Source organism: Arachis ipaensis, chromosome B08 (assembly GCF_000816755.2).
Source record: "Arachis ipaensis cultivar K30076 chromosome B08, Araip1.1, whole genome shotgun sequence".
Taxonomy (NCBI): Eukaryota; Viridiplantae; Streptophyta; class Magnoliopsida; order Fabales; family Fabaceae; genus Arachis; species Arachis ipaensis.
Window position 1 is genome coordinate 2,404,957 of NC_029792.2, and position 19,288 is coordinate 2,424,244.

General features: G+C 35.9%; 2 protein-coding genes across 3 annotated transcripts in view; both read left to right on the top strand.

Moving 5' to 3' along the window:
• On the top strand, positions 3,335–4,321 carry LOC107610261. Its single transcript, XM_016312332.1, has one exon. It carries the CDS (start codon positions 3,335–3,337, stop codon positions 4,319–4,321), a length of 987 nt encoding a protein of 328 aa, XP_016167818.1.
• The window catches only part of LOC107612607 (transcription initiation factor IIA subunit 1), a 9,872-nt gene continuing 4,709 nt past the window's right edge, over positions 14,126–19,288 (top strand). Inside the window, exons 1-11 of one of the 2 annotated variants that reach the window (XM_016314298.2) lie at positions 14,127–14,553; positions 14,819–14,989; positions 15,106–15,258; positions 15,492–15,549; positions 15,625–15,683; positions 15,884–16,006; positions 16,717–16,860; positions 17,423–17,486; positions 17,586–17,770; positions 17,890–17,973; positions 18,072–18,407. In XM_016314298.2, the coding sequence (XP_016169784.1) occupies positions 14,428–14,553; positions 14,819–14,989; positions 15,106–15,258; positions 15,492–15,549; positions 15,625–15,683; positions 15,884–16,006; positions 16,717–16,860; positions 17,423–17,486; positions 17,586–17,770; positions 17,890–17,973; positions 18,072–18,095 (1,191 nt within the window). In that variant the 5' untranslated portion in view covers positions 14,127–14,427 and the 3' untranslated portion in view covers positions 18,096–18,407. Of the gene's footprint in view, positions 14,554–14,818; positions 14,990–15,105; positions 15,259–15,491; positions 15,550–15,624; positions 15,684–15,883; positions 16,007–16,716; positions 16,861–17,422; positions 17,487–17,585; positions 17,771–17,889; positions 17,974–18,071; positions 18,408–19,288 lie in introns of those variants that run through there. The other variant, XM_016314299.2, reaches the window with a different exon arrangement.

The window sequence follows — 19,288 nt, forward strand, 5'->3', positions numbered from 1 at the left end:
ACCTATGAATGCCTTTATTTGTTAGAGAAAAATTCAAAACAGTCCTGACAATTACTTCGAAAGATAACGAGACTCTTGATAAAAAAAATTCAACCCGATTCCTGATAATTACTTCGAAAGGACAACGCGACCTTTGTGTAAAAAAAAAATCAATGTTATTTTTTTGACACAGGGACTAATCAATTCCAAAAAAAAATATCAAAAGCTGAATTGGATGTTTTTTTTCTTAGAGACCTCGTTGTTCTTTCGAAGTAATTGTCAGGAATCGAATGAAATATTCACTCGAGAGCAAAATTCAATCAATGTCCGTTTAGTCCGGGTGACTTTTTCGACCATGAAAAGCAAAAAACATAAAAATAATAATAATTAAAACAATTATAGTACCTATCAATCATTCTCATTAGTCATCCTTGATCGTTCTGCTATAAAAGAAAAAAAAAATTAAACAGCAAATGTAAGCTGGCAGTGTGGTCTACTTTATTTCTTTTCTGTTTCCCTTATACTCCTTAATCCTTCATCACTTAGCTTCTTACTTGTGTCGTCAACCATGAAGTTCAATGGCTTTTGTTTCTGCATCAGAGGGCCAAAGAATAAGGAAAACGAGGTGGAAGATGATGCTGACAAGGGAAACATCATCAAAGGTGGTCAAGCTTCAAAAACAGAAGCAGCAGCGGTTCCTGATTCTCACGGAGATGCTGTTGCAGTGACCGCCGCCGACGGTGGTGGTGGTGATGGAAATGGCCATGGCCATGGCCACGGTGGTGAATCTGGTGCTAGCTGATTTAATTTAAGACAAAAACTCATGTACAGTTGTTTTTATGTGAAGTCGTTAATTGAGAATCGTTAAATGATTCGATATATTTGATTAAATTATTATCTAATGATTCTCAATTATCAACTTCACACGAAGACAACTAAGCATACCTTTTATTTAATGTATGGTTATGTTTTATTTTCTCTACCGTTTTGTATTTGAATCTTTCTTTTTAGTCCTATATATGTTTTTCAAGTTTTATCTATAAAGCATGATCGCTTCACTTGGCTTTGTTTTCCATGGCATGACTCAAGATCGTGAATCATAGAACATTATTATATGGTTTGATATCAGATTCAATTATTCTGGAAACTGAAATTTTGTTCAATGGTTATCTGTAACTCTTGTACCATTGCGAAGGATTATCTTAAAGTAACATTTGTTAACTTTTAGTTAACGAATTATTCTCTCAGATTAAGCGAAGGACATATCTTAGATAATTAAGGATCGGATACATTTTTAATGTTTGATGGATAAAAATATTTTAACCGTTTATAATTAGACTTATTTTTTTGATTATGAAAGAGGTGAAGGTGTTGTGCTGGGTCATGGAAGATGGGATACTATACCAATTTGTGGACAGCTTTTTGGTCAGATTTGGTGTGAAGAAATCGGACTTTTTGAATTCTTTGTTTTTAAAATTTTGTATGCAAATTGGAGGGTCCGTTTTGTTTGAAGGATACGAAATTCACTTAAACAAAATCGGACCGTGCGATATCTTCGTGATCAAATCGAATGGTCCATTTTTTCCGTTGATTTGTTTTTCGAATTTGGTTCTACTAGTCGCTGGGTCCGAGTTGTGCATGAGGACTATTTTTTTTAATTTACAGTAAATGAAATCGGACGGTCCGTTTTCATTATTATATAGTATTTTTGAATTAGGTTAAACAACTCGGTTGGTCCGAGTTGTGTGTGTATATATATACTTGTGAAGGTGTGCGAACCGCAGACAGCCGACCAGATCCAAGTTTCTTCATCTTGTTCGACTTCTCTTCTTCTTTCTCTGGGTCTGGTGTCTGTTTACTTGGGTTGGAAAAAAAAAGTTGATGGTGAAATTTCTGTTTTTGTTTAAGTGAGTGAAAGGAATGGATGATAGAGTCCTTTTGAAAGTGTATTATTTTGGTCAGATTTTGTTGCAAACGCCTGAAGGAGTAAAATTTGTTTGTGAAGATCCGTTAGATGTTGTTATTCCCTTCACAATTTCGTTCGAAGAGTTTAAAGGCGTGATTTGTGAGAAGATAGATTCGGAGATGTTAAGAAAAATATCATGTATTTTATACAGATATCCTGTACCAGTATTTGGTGGATTCATTCAATTTCAGACCAAATATATAACGGATGAGGCGAGCATGCAGGAGATGTTTTCAATGTATATTAAAAGTCGTGCTCAAATCTCGTTCATCGAGTTATACATTGAATTCAAACAATCTGAGGCCGACCAAAATATTTTACGGAAAGACTATAATAGTGATAGTGAGGAAGAGTTCGAAAGCAATTACGAAGTTGTTGGTCCAGACGGAGATGAAGAGTAAGGTGACGACACTGTGGCTCCGAATGTGACAGACGTGGCAAATGCACTCGTGAACGAGGTGCCATTTGAGGAGCCATCTTTCATGCGAGTTTTGGATTTGGAAACTATGCATGCTCCAGAGTTTCCAGACTATATGAGTGCAAGTACTCAATCTATTATTTGTAAAAGAGTTTATTTAGTCAAGTTTAAGATAAAAATATTTTAAAATAATTAGTATTTATTTAGTTATTTAATTAATTAGAATTTATTAATAAGTATTTATTATAGTATTTATGAAATTATTTAGGCAATTGGTATTTATTTTTAGTTATTTAGTTAAATCGTACTTATTTAGTTATTTAGTTAATTAGGATTTATTAATAAGTATTTATTATAGTATTTATTATAGTATTTATGAAATTATTTAGGCAATTGGTATTTATTTTTAGTTATTTAGTTAGTTTGTATTTATTTAGTTATTTAGTTAATTAGAATTTATTAATAAGTATTTATTATGGTATTTATGAAGTTATTTAGGGTATTGGTATTTATTTTTAGTTATTTAGTTAATTTGTATTAATTTAGATATTTAGTTAATTAGGGTTAATTCATTAGTATTGTGATAGTATTTGTTTTTAGTTATTTAGGCGATTACTATTTATTTTTAGTGATTTAGTTAATTTGTGTTTATTTAGTTATTTAGTTAATTAGGGTTTATTAATGAGTATTTGTTATAGTATATATTTTTGGTTATTTAGGCGATTAGTATTTATTTTTAGTTATTTAGATAATTTGTATTAATTAACAGTATGTATTAATGTGTTTGTGTTTTTATTTTATTGAGATTGAGATAATAACGTAATGTAAAACTTATTTATATCATTATTGATGTTGTCAGTATTGATTTACTTTTAATTTTGGTCATTACACAATCGTTTATTAAATACTTATGGTATGGCTACCGTCCTGGCAGAAGTTCCTTTTGTCGCAGATGGTGAATTTGCCGTGGGATGGAATTCAGTTCTAGGGAAGCTATTATTAAGGCAATGAATGAGTATACCCTCCGAAGAAGTGTAGACTACCGTGTGTACGAGTCGGAGCCGTTGACATTTTATGCGAAGTGTACACAGTACGGGTCAGGGTGTGATTGGCTTATCAGAGTTAGCATGATCAACAGAAAGTACTGTTGGGTTATTAGGAGGTACAACGACAGTCACACTTGTACCAGAACAACCATTTCTCAGGATCATTCGAAGCTGGATTCAAATACAATTGCAAAAGCCATAAAGCCGTTGATTAAGGTTGACCCCTCGTTAAAGGTAAAATCAGTTATTGCTGAAGTGCAGTCGAAGTTCAACTACACCATCAGTTATCGGAAAGCTTGGTTGGCTAAGCAAAAGTCAGTTGAGAAAATATTTGAAGGTTGGGAAGCATCGTACGAAGCGTTGCCCATATGGTTCGAGGCCATGTGTCATAAGGAGCCATCAGCTGTCGTACATTTTGAGACTATGCCTGCATATCAAGGGGATGACTTGGTAACTGATTTCCGGGTATTACATCGAGTCTTCTGGAGCTATTATCCCTGCATTAGAGCATTCAGACATTGTAAGCCAGTTGTACAGGTGGACGGGACTCACTTATACGGAAAGTATAAGGGTTGCTTGTTAGTGGCCGTTTCCCAGGATGGTAACAACAATATCGTCCCGATTACATTTGCTATTGTCGAGGGAGAGACTTCTAATGCGTGGCACTTTTTTCTTAGTAACCTGTGTCAACATGTTGTGACTCGGGATGGTGTCGGACTTATATCGGACCGACATGAGTCCATAAATGCAGCTGTGGAACGCAGTAACGGAGCTTGGTCATCTCCTAGAACTTTTCACATGTTTTGCATCAGGCATATAGAGTCGAACTTTCTTAGAAAATTCAAGGCACTGTACCTTCAAAAGCTTGTCGTCAATATAGGTAACATTAAGTTCTTCAAAGTTCGTTATTAACATACCTGCGATAAATATAAACTTCGTGAACCTTATCTTTTGTCTGGTATCTGATATTGTGCAAGATATTCGAGGATGGTTCGCGAGTATGAAGTGTGGTACCAGCGTTTGTGAGAGCGGGGCGAGGCGTACACTAACTGGTTAGACCGTATACCCCGTGAACAGTATGCGTTGACATTCAATGGTGGTTACCGATGGAGTCACATGACGACTAATCTAGTGGAATGCATCAACTCAGTCTTGAAAGGTGCACGCAATCTCCCCATCACTGCACTTGTGAAAGTAACATTCTACAGACTTAATGAGTTGTTCACACGGAAAAGAGATGAGGCGGAGGCTCGGATCAATGCTGGCCATGTTTTTTCTGAGTATGTGACCTCCAAAATTCATGCAAATCAACTTGCATCAAGAAACATTCAGGTTAATTGTTTCGACAGGCAGAATGAGGTCTTTGAAGTACGCGAGATGCCAAGTGGAGTGGAGTATGCTGTTGACCTCCGTCGTCAACGATGTGACTGTGGTGAGTTCCAGGTGGACCGGATTCCTTGCCGGCATGTGTTTGCATGTTGTGCAAATCAACGACTAGATTGGCAGGTGTATGTGCATGATGTTTTTAAGATGGACCAAGTTAGACGCGTTTATCGGGCTAGGTTTAGGCCACTCGGGAATCCAACTACGTGGCCTTCTTACAATGGTCCTTGATTCGTACCGAATCCGTATCTGAGACGCGTTTCCAAAGGTTGCCCCAGGATGACGCGCTTCTTGAATGAGATGGACACACGGATGTTACGTCGTCCGAGGCGATGTAGGCAATGTGAGGCTGAGGGACACAGTCGTAGTAGATGCCGACAGGGAGGTGGTCCAGGTACTGATCATAATGTGCAGTAGATTTATATGATATTTAAAAAAAATGTAACTTATGTATATGTACTTTATGATAATTGAATCATTGTAACCTTATGTACATGTACCTTATGATAATTGAATCATTGTAACCTGTGTCAATGTACTTTATGATAATTGAATCATTGTAATCTATATCCAAGTAAAGATTCATATGCAAAGTCATCATACGTATAATTGTTTAATGAAATTTAGAAAATTCAACTGAAACATACAATACTTAGTTAGTACTTAGGAAAGTTTAGTCATACATAAGTAGTTAAAGTATACTTGACGAAAGATAACAGATACATAGAGAAAACTAACTACACCACAACTACTTCCTCGCTGTCCACTTTCCAAAGTTCACAAGGTTCTTGCATTTCTTCGCGGCCTTTTTGAACACAGACGGTGTGTATCGACTCGCGCTACGACGCGGTGGATCAATCCTGAGATTGTAGCCTTTGCCTGTCTCAACTGGAGTATTTTTGTCACCTGTATATAATGCAATCAGACCAAGCAAGTATATAGTATGATCAACATTAACCAACATACCATACATGAATATAATATCATCAATTGACCAAACAAGCGTATAATTTAATCATTCCTACCCAACAAACCATACAATACTATGATAACATCAATTGACTGAAGAAGTAAAACAATATTGAACCTGCGTCATTACGGAATTCTTCATCTTGGTCCATGTCCTCATCTTCTTCCTCCTCCATGTCCTCGTTCTCATCCCCCTCGTCTTCCTTGTCATCTGGCTCATCCACTAAGTACTCATCAGTCTCATGCTCAAATGTCTTAACATTTTCTTCAATCAAAATCATCGAAACACGGTTTGGGTTTTGACTATTCAGAACTCCTCGACTACCGTCACTCCTACTAGAATCACCAGATACAAACCCTCCAGAAGCACCTGAGTAGGTGAGAAATGGATACCTCGCGTCAAACAAATGCCTACCCACCATGAAGTCGGCCTAATGGCCATGTTGAGGCCATGAACCCAAGCAACTGGCTAAAAGAACCTTCGTCCCTTGAGTCAAACTGTGGCATAACCCAATTCTACTTATGTATCGGGAACGACGTAGTAAACTGTGTCTGAGGTACATATTGGCTTGTGGAATGACGTTGTTCTTCTGGCGGTGGAGGTGGAGGTGGAGGTGGAGATGGCGGTGGAGGCAGCGGTGACTGTGGCTCCTGCTCTTCATTTACATCATCCATAATCTGGTCACCCTCAACATCCTCTTGGACCACAAGATCTGACAAGTTCAAGTGATCGCCATACTTTGAACGGTACCAGTACATATAAGTATCTAATGGATGCTGCGGAGCCATGGGTTCCTCAGTAAGAACGTGATTATACCTGTTTGTCCACTGCATCACCCAAAATGAATGACTCGTGGCTGTGGCCCAGTTCAGATTCTTAAGACCAATTAAGACTTCTCCGTGTGCCCGGTCTAGATTCCGTTCCTGATGAGGAACTCCCTGAACGAAACCGAACTGTCGTCTAAACCTGTCGGTAGCATGCCATTCAATACACTCAAAAGATACCAACGGAACCGTTGCACTCCAGATCACCGAGTGCATGTAGATGTCTGTAGGAATTATGACAGAATATGCAACCCACAAAAACTGGTAACAATAAAGCAAACAAATAATTAAAATCCAAATAACTAAATCACTAGATTTGACCCAAATAGAACGTTAATGCAAACACACCTGGCCTTCCTGAAGATCATCCAAGACTTTCCTAAAATGAGCAAGCTTGAGATATCTATAGACTCGGTCTCCACGCTCCCAGTTACGCCACCTAATATAACGCATCTCATTAACACAATTGGATTCTAAACATGAAGATACCAGGTAAATGTAAGATAATGTAACCTGTTTGCAAACGGAAAACTATGAGGTTCCCTAGGAACCGGCGCTAGATATGGTAGGCGCATTCATGCCCAACACAGTAGAAGTTTTAGCGGGCCATCGATTTCCTTACAGTCAAAACGTGATGCCCTGCATAAACTCCTGTACAGGTGTGCTAGGCATGCTGATCCCCAACTATATTGTCCAATACTAGCAAAATCACTCAGCAGAGGCAGAAACTTCCAGTGGACAGATGCCCCAGATTTGTCTCCAAACAAGATCGTACCGATCAACAACATGATGTGGCAGTTAACGTACACCTGTATACTGTTCTCATCAGTCAAATGTAACCGTTCTTTTAAATTCTGTAGCCACGTCAGTTTTATGCCGCTTCCTCGACAATCCGACTTTCTCGGTGCGACCCCAAATTGGTGCAGACACTTCGCCTCTAAGGCTTCAAAACTACTCAAAGTCATCCCTGTCACTGGAAGGCAGTCGGTCGGAAGACCAAAGATCATAGCCACGTCTTCCAGTGTCACGGCACATTCACCAACCGAAAGGTGAAAGGTATGTGTGTCCGGGTACCACCTTTCCACTAAAGCATTTACCAGTACTTTCTGACATTGAACTACTCCAATCTGGGTGACATGGTAAAACCCAGTTGATCGTAAATGCTCCTTCACTCTCTCATTGTACCGATCCGGAGGGACAGGGTGATCACATGTCAACATCCGTAAACCCTACAAAAACATAGCACAAGCACGATTCAAATTACACAACTATCATACATAATTTTAAAAAATCTAATTAAAATATATAATTATATTGAATCCAATTTACTAAGTAATAACATTTTCATCTCTAATTTTAATTAATGTGCATAGAGCCTATGTCTAACTTACTGCAGATAATAATCACTAATACATACTTTCACTTTCTATCTAACTAATAATGTTCCAATGTAATAATAATAAAACCTCAACTAAAATAACATACTTTTGTCCATTAAAAGGCTAATAAGAAACAAGTAATTACTACAAAAAATACAAATACATTATACTACACAGATCCTAATTTACTATTTAAAATTATCAACATTGTTCCAAAAAAATATACACCGAAAGTATCCTAAAATTATAATTTTTTTAATTAATTATAATAGTTAACTAATTAATTATTATTTCTAAAATTATTATAAAAAATTATAAACAAGTCATTTTTAATACTAATCTATTATATTGGAAAAAAGTCTAAACACAAGAATTACTTATTTTTAAACACACATGTTTTTAACTATTACTTAAACATATAACCATAAATTCTTAGAATTAAACATAACAGTTAACTACTTAACTCTAATTTCAAATATTATTACAAAAATTTATAAACAACTCGTTTTTAATACTGAACTATTCATATTCGAAAAAAAAAATTCTAAACAAGAATTAATTACATTTAAACTCCCTTATCTAACTATTATTTAAATACATATTTCTAAATTTTTAAATTTAATATGTTATTCAGTTCAACTCCTAACAACCATAAATATAATTAAATTTCTAAAAATAAAAAATATAATTCTAAAAATATAAAAGGGATTTAACAAAAAAACTTACATAATCAGAATAGTTGAGATATTTTACAATGTGAAGTTCCGAACGATCAACATTTCTAGATTTCGATTTCTTTGACATTTTAGCTTTTTTTCCCCTCAAACAGATGAAGCTGAAAACGTTGAGGGAGGAAGAAGATGGAATTCTGTATGCTGGGTGGGGAAGAAAGGGAAAGTGAATTCCCTGGGTACGCATGCAATGACTCTTAAAGGGGCACCGTTTGTGGGAAGCACCACGCCAACGACACGTGGCCTGGAAAAGAGCAAATCGGATGGTCCGCTTTTGGAAGAGAAAATCGGAGGGTCTGAGTTCTCTTAAGCAAGTCGCACGGTCTGATTAGTGTCTTCCTGACACCACAGCCCGGTAAAGCTCCCCTGCTCTCCATATCCGCGTTCTACATTAATGTAGCCTCCATAAAAAAATTAATTTGTGTTATAATTATGCATAGTTAATTCAAGAAAATAATTCAAGATAATTCTGTGTATCAACTATAAAAAAGTGTGTATCTAGTTATATAAGGCCGGTAGCATTGCCTAAGTTTTTTTTTTTTTTACTATTATTATTGAAAAGAAAAGAAAGCAATATATTTGCAAATAAACAGCACCAGAATCATAAATAACCAAAAAGAACGATTGAATGTAATTAAATTTGGCTAATGCAGATGTACAACCATTTCTTTTTCTAAACACATGATTAAATGACACGTTTCAATTTTTCTCAAGTAACGACTAAATGATTGCAACAAGAAGGGAAGCTGTATGAGAGTTGTTCAAATCGCTTTAACAGAAGTCCAAAACAATTTCAACCTATATATTGTCATGTCTTCTTTGGGGTGTAGTTATAAACTCAAAGAAGATATCCCAAAATTCAGTTTCCAAATTTGCACTAAAAATTTCAATAAAATTTTATGGTGATCTCAAATTACTAATCGAGTCAGTTGTGTTGATCTTGAACCAAAATTCTGGTGAGGACGCCAAGCTACGTGGATAATAGAGAATTCGGCCAGTTGACATTGTCCAAGATTAAGCTAAAAATATGTGCAAATTTTAGTTGTATGATAAGAATTTAATTTTAATATATTGTTAGTATATTCGAAGGTCTATTATTATAGTATTATTATATGATTAAAATACACATTTTACCGAAATAATTTGCAAAGGAAAAAAATGGTAAAATATTAAATTAGTCCTTTATGTTTGGTTTAGAATTTGTACTTATTCTTGTATTACTATTAATTTAATGTTTTTTTTTTTTTTACCAAATATAAAGAAATTTGAACCCGCAACCTCTTAAATAAGTATGGAGAAACTATGTCATTTGAGTTATTACTCATTAGTAACAAATTTAATACTTTACCCGAAAGAAAATTATAAAAGACATACTGGATCAAGCAATTGAATTTGACTTGTTAATAATATGGTCATGCATTCTTTTTTTTTTTATTTTTTGGTTTTCCACGGTATCCCCCAACCCAACAGGTCAAGAACTAATCCGTCGCGGATCTGAGCTCCATTTAAAGGTCTGCTGCTGGCCAATGGGTTGCTGCATGCACAAGGCGGGATTCGAACCCCCGACACTTGCTTAAGCGGACGAGTGAGCTGACCACTCGACCAACCCAAGTTGGTTAGGTCATGCATTCTATTAGGACACTTTAACAAAATAAAATATTTGGGCTTCAAATTTATCAAAATACAACTTTTGTAAATTGCATACGAAAATGCAATTTTTCATTAAACTATGTAAATCGCCAAAGGGGTCCCACGGATTTCAAATATACATAAACCGCGGTAGGAGTCTCGCGGTTTACGTTGAGGAAGAAAATGACCGAAAACCGCGGTAGGGGTCTCGCGATTTCTGTGTAAAGTGGAAATGTGCATAAACTACGAAGGGGGGTCAACGGTTTATGCTCTAGTATAAATACGTGAAAGGGGAGTCACGGATTATTCTGTTTGAGCCACTTTGAAATTGTTAGAGAGAGAAATGGACATTTTTTAGAGAGAGGGGAAGAGGAAAGGTTGGTGAGGAAGACTGACTTTTCTGGGGCAGGGACCATGGCGGATGAACGCAGTCTTTATCGGTTCAACGGCGTTGCGCACATAGCTGGCAGCATCAATGAAGAGGTAAGTTTGTTTTCTTTTATTTGTTTTCTCTTGTCACCGAATAACTGAGTGGATAGCAGCATCATAATGTAAGTTGAAGGTTGTAGAAGGCTTAGAGAAAAGGGGGTTGAATCTATAACCTTCTTTTAAGTTACTGAAATAACCCTTTTAAAACAAACTTGCAATCTGAATCTGTTTGAACTCAGCAGCGAAAAATTTATGAGACAATTTTATTTTGTCTCATGAATATCAGAAAATAGAACAGAGTAGGGAAGTGAAAACCTGACACCATCATGTATCATGGTTCGGTTGCCTTGTGCAATGCAACATACGTCCAGTCTCCACCACAACAGTGGTGGAATTTCCACTATAGTTAAAGTATTACATATACCAATTCCACAGGATTGACACAATTCTTTCACACTCAAGTTCTAACCTAACTTGACTTGATTATGCTAATACATAACTCTTCACTCTTAGTGCTAACCCAACTAAGAAAGGGGTACCTCACAGGTACAAGATACAAGACACAGACTTAACCTAAAGAAATCTGAAATAACTCTAGGATTTTCACTCATGTGTATCTCTCTGCCTTTTTCCACTCTTAGACTCTTTCAATGACTCTCTCATTCAACCTTTTACCTCAAGAAATTACAGAAAGATAAACATTAAAAAGAAAATTACAATCTGTAAAATATGAAGGAGATTGATGTTTCAACAGCCTCTTTGTTATATGATAAACCAGATTTGCAAGCCTCTGATTCAGTTCTTCATTATGCCAAAATACTCCTTTGACTAGGAAGCTCTGTCCAAGTAGATAAACTTCTTTAGAGAGCTCTTCTTAGAACATAAACTTCAAGAACACTGGTTATCTCTCCTTGGCTTCTGAATAGTGAACCAACTTCTTTTGTATCTCCTTGCATGTTGTCGAGTTGCTCTCTCCTAGGTCAACTCTCGAGCTGTGTGCTTCACCAACTCATCATCTCACTTTTTTCCGTTAATCCTCAAAATAGGAACTTTGGTTCTGACCTTCTTTCTTGACCGAAAGCCTCATGACAGCCAGAAAGAAATATTTTCAATGGTAAACCCAGATCTTGGCCATTGATACACTACTTGGTCCCCAAGACACACTTATGACCGTAGATGCACAGCAGTGTAGAACCGAGATTATCTTTTCCATGTATCCCATTTCGGACTGGCAGAGAGTTGGAAAGAGGAGAATAAAGCAATATGCATGCAATAAGAAATGTGTTACCTTTGACCTTTGCCTTAGCTTGATTTGGTTTGATATGGTTGATTAGACCTCAACCTTTCTTGCTTAACCTTATCTTTCTTTCTTCTTCTATGAATAGCTTAGAAACTAAGCTCTCTCTCACTTCTCTGATTTCTGACCAAGAGGGAAAAAGTGAACGTTGCTTTTGGTGAAAACAAATGGGAGGGAATTGCTTGTCGTCGGGCTTGGATCGAATCTATTCATTCAGCCCGTTGATTTCTTTGCTTTGTTTCCTTTGGGCTTCCTTTGGATTATCAGCCCACCAGCCTTGTTTTTGTTTTCTATCCAATTTGGGCTGCTGTTGTGTATTGAATTTTTGGCCTGCATCACTAAATCAAAATAATAAAAAACTAATTGGGTAATTAGCCCAATAATCTAATGTTTGTCATCATCATTTATGTTATTTAATTTCTTAACTCAACATAAGCCCGTGCATATATCAGTACAGGATCCTCAGTAGCATCCTGTGGCAGTACCCTAAATCTCTCATGGAACCAGGTGAATTGGACCGTAAACTACTTCACCTTATTTGGCGGGGGAAGCTCGCCAAATAGTTCCTCAAACCACTCCCAAGTGGGTCTGCCATCATCCACTAACTTCTCGAAATCTGTAAGGCACTCGGATACAGGTAAACCATCCACGGGCAACTCGAGCTGGCATGCAACATCTTGCAGCGTGATGGTGCACTCCCTGAATAGCATGTGAAAGGTATGCGTCTCAGAATGCCACCGCTCAATGAATGCGCTGATGAAGGACTCATCCAACCAGAATCACCTCGTGTTGAGCCTCGCCAGGTGGTACAAACCGGCCCTCTTCAAATAGGGTATGATCCTGTCATGCAGAGGCATGTTCTGCTGCCTCCGGACACTATAAATATACCTACTTGGCTGTAGCATGTGAGAGACATGAACAAAACCAGTTTAAATTCCATTACTAACAACTTTAACCTATAGATACTAAACAAGTTTCACCCGAAACAAATACTAAACTTATCATTTTAAATTCAAATTATTAAAGATTAAATATAATACTCAAATCTTTAGATTAAAATAAACAAATACTAAATTTATAATTTCACAATTTAAATCTTAAATTTAGAAAGCTAAACTACAAAACTTATAATCTTAAAATTTAAGAATGCAAAATACAACCATTAGGTTCAGTGTACAAAATTTAATCCTTAAGTCTTAAAACCCTAACAACTAAAACTATAATACTTGAATTTAAACTTACACATTTAAAAGTTAGAATTTTAAAACTTACATTTGGTCCTATTTCTAAATTTGACATGGTAATTTTAAAATTCTAGACCGACCAATTTTAAATTATGTGTTCTAACTACCAAACCCAAACATTACATTTAATGTTATATGAACAACAAATAAAAGAAAACAAACTTACCTCTTCGTTGATGCTGGCGGCTATGTGCGCAACGCCGTTGAGCCGGTAAAGACTGCGTTCGTCCGCCATGGTCCCGGCCCCAGAAAAGTCGGTCTTCCTCACCAACCTTTCCTCTTCCTCTCTCTCTAAAAATCATCCCTTTCTCTCTCTAACAATTTCAAAGTGGCTCAAACTGTTCCCTTTCGCGTATTTACATTAGAGCATAAATCGCTGGACCCCTTCACGGTTTATGTACGTTTCCACTTTATATAGAAACTGAGAGATCTCTACCGCAATTTTTGACTATTTTTCTCCTCAACTTAAACTGCGAGACCCCTGCCGCAGTTTATGTATATTTAAAATCCGTGAGATCCCTCTCGCAGTTTACATAATTTAATAAAAATAAAAATTAATCACTAAATTAATTATTATATATTTTTATATAAATATAAATATTATTTAACTTATTTTTAATATATATTTTATAATTTAATATATATTTTATATTAATGATTAATTTTTTATCTATACATAGTATAATTTTTTCGTTATTTATGATTGATTGGTGGTAAAAGTAGAAATACACAAAAAAATGAGGGTGAAAAACTAATTTCTAGATAAAGCAGGAGCAAGTTGGTGCATATATGTGACGCGTGGATTGATGTTTGAAAAATCAGATGCAAACCTATTTATATTCTTCTCTTTCATTCTCTCTTTCTCTCTCCATTTTCTTCTGTCTCATACCATCGACATTGTTCTGCTCCTTCTTCTGTTTCTCCCTTTCCCTCTTCTCCGTTCCACTCAGCTCCAACTCCAAAAACTCTATCCCAAACCCTACAACACCCTTCCATTTTTCAATTTTCCATTTCTCCTCTCGATTTCTTCCGCTCAGCTCCCAATTCCTTCGAATCGGTGGCCAAGAGGACCAAATTTGAGAGGAGACGCGATCGATAACACGCACACCCCGACCTTCCAGAATTTTCCCTCATGGCGGCCTCCGCAACCACCAGCCAGGTCTATGTCGACGTCATCGAGGACGTCATCGTCAAGGTTCGCGACGAGTTCGTCAACAATGGCGGCCCCGGCGACGAAGTTCTCAAGGAGCTCCAAGCTGTAATCTCATCTTCTCTGCATCTATTTTTTTTCTCTCCGTTCCTTATTCTGAAATCTTGATATCTGCTTTGATTTGAATTTTTTCCTGTAATTGCATGACTGGGATCCGTACTTTCTTGAAATATGATTTTATGTAGTATGCAAGAGGTTTTGTTGCTCAGCTGGTTGATTTCGGGCTTGGATCCGATCATTTATTCGAGTTTCAGTTTTATTTATGGATTTCGTATTATTTCTTGTTATTGAGTTATGTTGATGATGTATTTAGATGTGGGAATCAAAGATGATGCAAGCTGGTGTTATTGTTGGTCCCATTGAGAGGTCCAATGGAGCTAAGCCAACCCCTGGTGGTCCAATTACTCCGGTTCATGATCTTAATGTGCCTTATGAGGGGAATGAAGAGTATGAAACTCCTACTGCTGAAATGCTTTTCCCACCTGTGAGTTTTAACCAATACCATAATCATAAGTTTTTACTTCTAGGGTATCCCTTTAATGTGATTTCATGAGTTAACAACTTCGGGTTTTTAATATGGGCTTCTCTTTGAATGTGTAGACACCCCTGCAAACTCCTATGCAAACCCCTTTGCCAGGAACTGCGGATAATTCTATGTATAACATACCTACTGGACCTAGCGACTACTCTTCTTCTGGAAATGATACAGGAGGAAACACTGATTTAAAAGGAGGACTACCAAGTCCATACATGGTAACGGATATTTTGTCTTATCAACTCCATATTTAATTATGTAAAAAATTTCCAAAAAATTTCCCCATGTGTGTTTTCAACTTTCCATTGTTTTAGTTTCTCCATCACTATTCTCTGTTTATGCAGTTGATCCAGTGGATTGCCATTGGCCAAGACCTTGTTATTAGATGCACATGAATATTTTGTTGTTAGTAGTATTATTGGTACATTGATATTGTCCTTAAATCTTGCAGCAGCAGCAGCCTCCTTCTCCTTGGATGAACCAGAGGTCTTCACTTGATGTTAATGTTGGTTAGTCCCATTTAAATTTAGGACAGTGTTTAATTGGATTCCTTTGCAAAATAATGATCATGTGTATTATTGTAGCTTATGTGGAAGGGCGGGAGGATGCAAATAGAAGAACTTCTAATAAACCCTCGACGCAGGTACGCATTATAGTGAAGTATTACAGAAGAATGCTTGTGCCTTTTTGTTAAAATTTGGTGAGCCCTAATGGTAGAGTTCTTTTGATGAAGCCATCATATATGTTGTGTGTGATTTTGTCTAGAATGCTAATTCTGATCTTTAAGATTAAAATATGATAATCTCATTTAGATATTGTTAATGCTTGGAAAAAACCATGCAGGACTTCTTCAGGGCACCCACAGGAAAGCGAAAACGTGATGATTTGCCTTCACAATATAATGCTGGTGGATATTTACCTCAGCAGGATGGAGCTGGAGATTCTGCATCTGTACTTGAAATTGAGGCATGTTTTTCTTCTTATTGGCCAGCATGATTTGATTATTTATTTATGTATGCTGTCATTTGCAATTAGTTTTGTTGTGACTTGACTAATGGTGTAAGTAGGCTAGTTGTCAGCTCTTTTTTCATTTTTAAATAAAAGATAAATAATCTTTCCATTGTTATTTTCTTGATTTGTGATTTGACTTAAACTGAACGGATCAAGGTTACATGTTGGTAGACATTAAACAGCGGTTAATTTGTTGATTGCCTGTCTGTCACTCTATTACCACCAAAACTTGTGTTGTTTTCATCTTTAAAGCTTGCCTTATCTAAGGTTGGGATTTTACATCAAGGCCTTCAATTAAAATAGAAAAATTGTTGCAGACTATATTAGTTCACCAGAAACCAAAATGGTCTATGTTTTATTGTGGATGAAATCATGTATGCAATAAACATAATACCATGAGAAGAGATATCAGGTTAGTGCTTGGGTTCCTGGCTCTGTCCAAATCCCTTTCTTAGCTAAGATACAAAATTTTCCTTCTCAAAATGACCAGCAGTATGAATATTTACTCAAAGCCTCATATGGATTTATCATAATGTTTCAATTGTCAGCTTCCTACTCTACTCCTGTGTATTGTTCTTTTGGTTTTATGTAGTACATGTACACAACATATCTATTTCTATCTATTTATTATTCATGGAGTTGCATCTGAACGGTCAATTTTTCAGGTATGTGGAAGGGGAATCCCCATTAATGCACATCATACTACTACTAAAGAAAACATGCTTGCCGATGGAGAGTGGCCAGCTTGTAGGATTCCTCAACTTGATGGACCAATTCCTTTTGATGATGATGTGGTTTCTACTCCAAACGTGAGTAGACACACTTTTCCCCTTCTCTTCTGTCATGATTTGAGTTATGTATTTAGATGTTTACTTATTCTAGTTTTCTGTTCTCTTTCTTTTGTGTCAAAAATGGATATGACCCCTTGAAATTTTGGTCTTTGGTAAAGAGAGGCATCTTGCAATTTAACCAATAATATATGTTGAAAGGAGGTTTTAATAGCCACTTTTAATTATTTTTTTTTTACGGAATCTCATTTATAATCTCCTCAGCAGCAGATTGGTTTGGTGCTAGGTAGCAAGGATAATTATACATTCAAGTACTCACATTTTACATGGCTGCCTGTGTTCACTTTTTTTAGTGTGAAAAATATTAGCTCCCTTTTCCCTGGTTCTTAGCTGTTAAAAAGAGTAGTTTGATTGCAATTCTGAGGAAATATGTAGACATGTCAATTTATTAGAGGCATGAAATAAGATAAGGTCCTGGTTGAATGGGCAATTATCTGAAAACTCCATATGCTTCATTGGACATTTTTATCACCATGTCTCGTTATTCAACCGGTTTTACTGGATTTGTTTGATCCTGTGGCAGATATATAATTATGGAGGAGTGTTCAATGAAGACTACAACGTTGCAAATACGCCTGCTCCTCCTGGTATACCTAGACCACGGAAATATTAATTATATTTCTTAGATTTCTTTTGTGGTAATGACAATCACAAATATTGATGATGATGATCTACCTTTTTATTAGAGGTACCGGCAAGCACTCCTGCACTTGTAGCTGAAAATGAGGCAGGAAATGATGATGACAACAACGACGATGATGATGAACCGTTAAATGAGAATGATGATGATGACGATGATGATGATTTGGATGATCTGGACCAAGGAGAGGATCAAAATACACATCATCTTGTTTTGGCCCAGTTTGACAAGGTGACAACTGACAACCTTCCTCCACTTTGTGTTCTTTATATATGCAGTGCTAGAGTTGCATAATCAATGGTTTGGGGCTGCAGAATCCTTTTGTGACTAATAGTCTTACTAAAATATAGGTGACACGTACCAAGAGCAGGTGGAAATGTACATTAAAGGATGGCATCATGCACATAAATGATAAGGACATTCTCTTCAATAAGGTGTGTAATATTATATAAGGGGAAGAAACGATATTATATTCATCCTACCTTTCGAGTTTTTCAAATTGTCATGATGAATTACTTTATTTATTGTGCAGGCGACAGGGGAATTTGATTTCTGATTTTGTTGGAGTGCTTTAGGTTATAATAGGTGTCAGTTAGTGTTTCGTAATCTTCCTTTGATTATTAATTGCAAGCTTGAGGAGGAGAATGGAGACAATTGTTTTTTATGTTGGCCTCTTGTACATAATGGATGAGCAATTTTTTTCCCCCTTTAAAGATGATTAGGTACTCAGCATTTCCTGAAGTGCAAATCTGGTTATGTATGTAGTTCCTTCTTCGGCTTTTGTATAAATAGACATTTTGGTTAATTTCAGAATTGCTTTGTATGATAATAATGGAATTTATGTAGGCCTGGTTCAAAGTTCAAACCATGGTGTGTCTGGATTCTAAACTTGCACAAGGCATTGCTTGATTGAACAACACATGAACAAGAGCATGTGATGACTGTGTTCGGAAACTATGATTTTGGTCTATTATTATTAAAGAACAATATGTAATAAAATTTATTATTTTTTGTCAATATTTGCTCAATATTAAGTTTTAAATATTAAATTTTAAATTTTAAATTTTAATATTATAAAAATAAGATATTGGTCTAAAATATTGGTAAAAAATATTTGTCTCCTAACATTTTGTTAAAAGAATAACTATCATTTGGTTGAATTTTAACCCTTTCTATATTTAATAGGAAACAAATATTTTTCAGAAAAATAAGAAACAAATATATTTAACATCTTGAATAAATTGTAGACCTATACTTTTGCTCTGTTTAGACTATCATCGATATTAGTTTCTCATATTAAAGATTAACAAAGAAGTGATGTGATTTGAAGAACATAATTTGTAATTGTGTTATTAATAAGACTTTTAAGGATAAATCACTTTTTTTCGATTTTAATTCAGATAAAATAGTTTTTTTTCTTTAAAAAAAAATGCAATTGTGGCCCTCTCAAAATTGTAAAAATTCTACTGTTTTTACTTTTTACTAACCATGATCTTTTTTAGGTGATAACGTTAACGAACATGAGCATTGAGGCACGTTATATTTTACAAGACACTTTGCATGTTATCCATAATGAACTTTAAATCAATTATAGTTGGTGAAATTTGTTGAACTTTTGTTTTATTTGGAGTTATGAGGTGCAATTTTCCAGATAATTATTTTGTAGACCTAAATCTTTTAGGTGACAAAATGATAGTTTACCAATTTTCAAAAAAAAAAAAATGAAAAAAATCACTTTTTTTTTTCTAA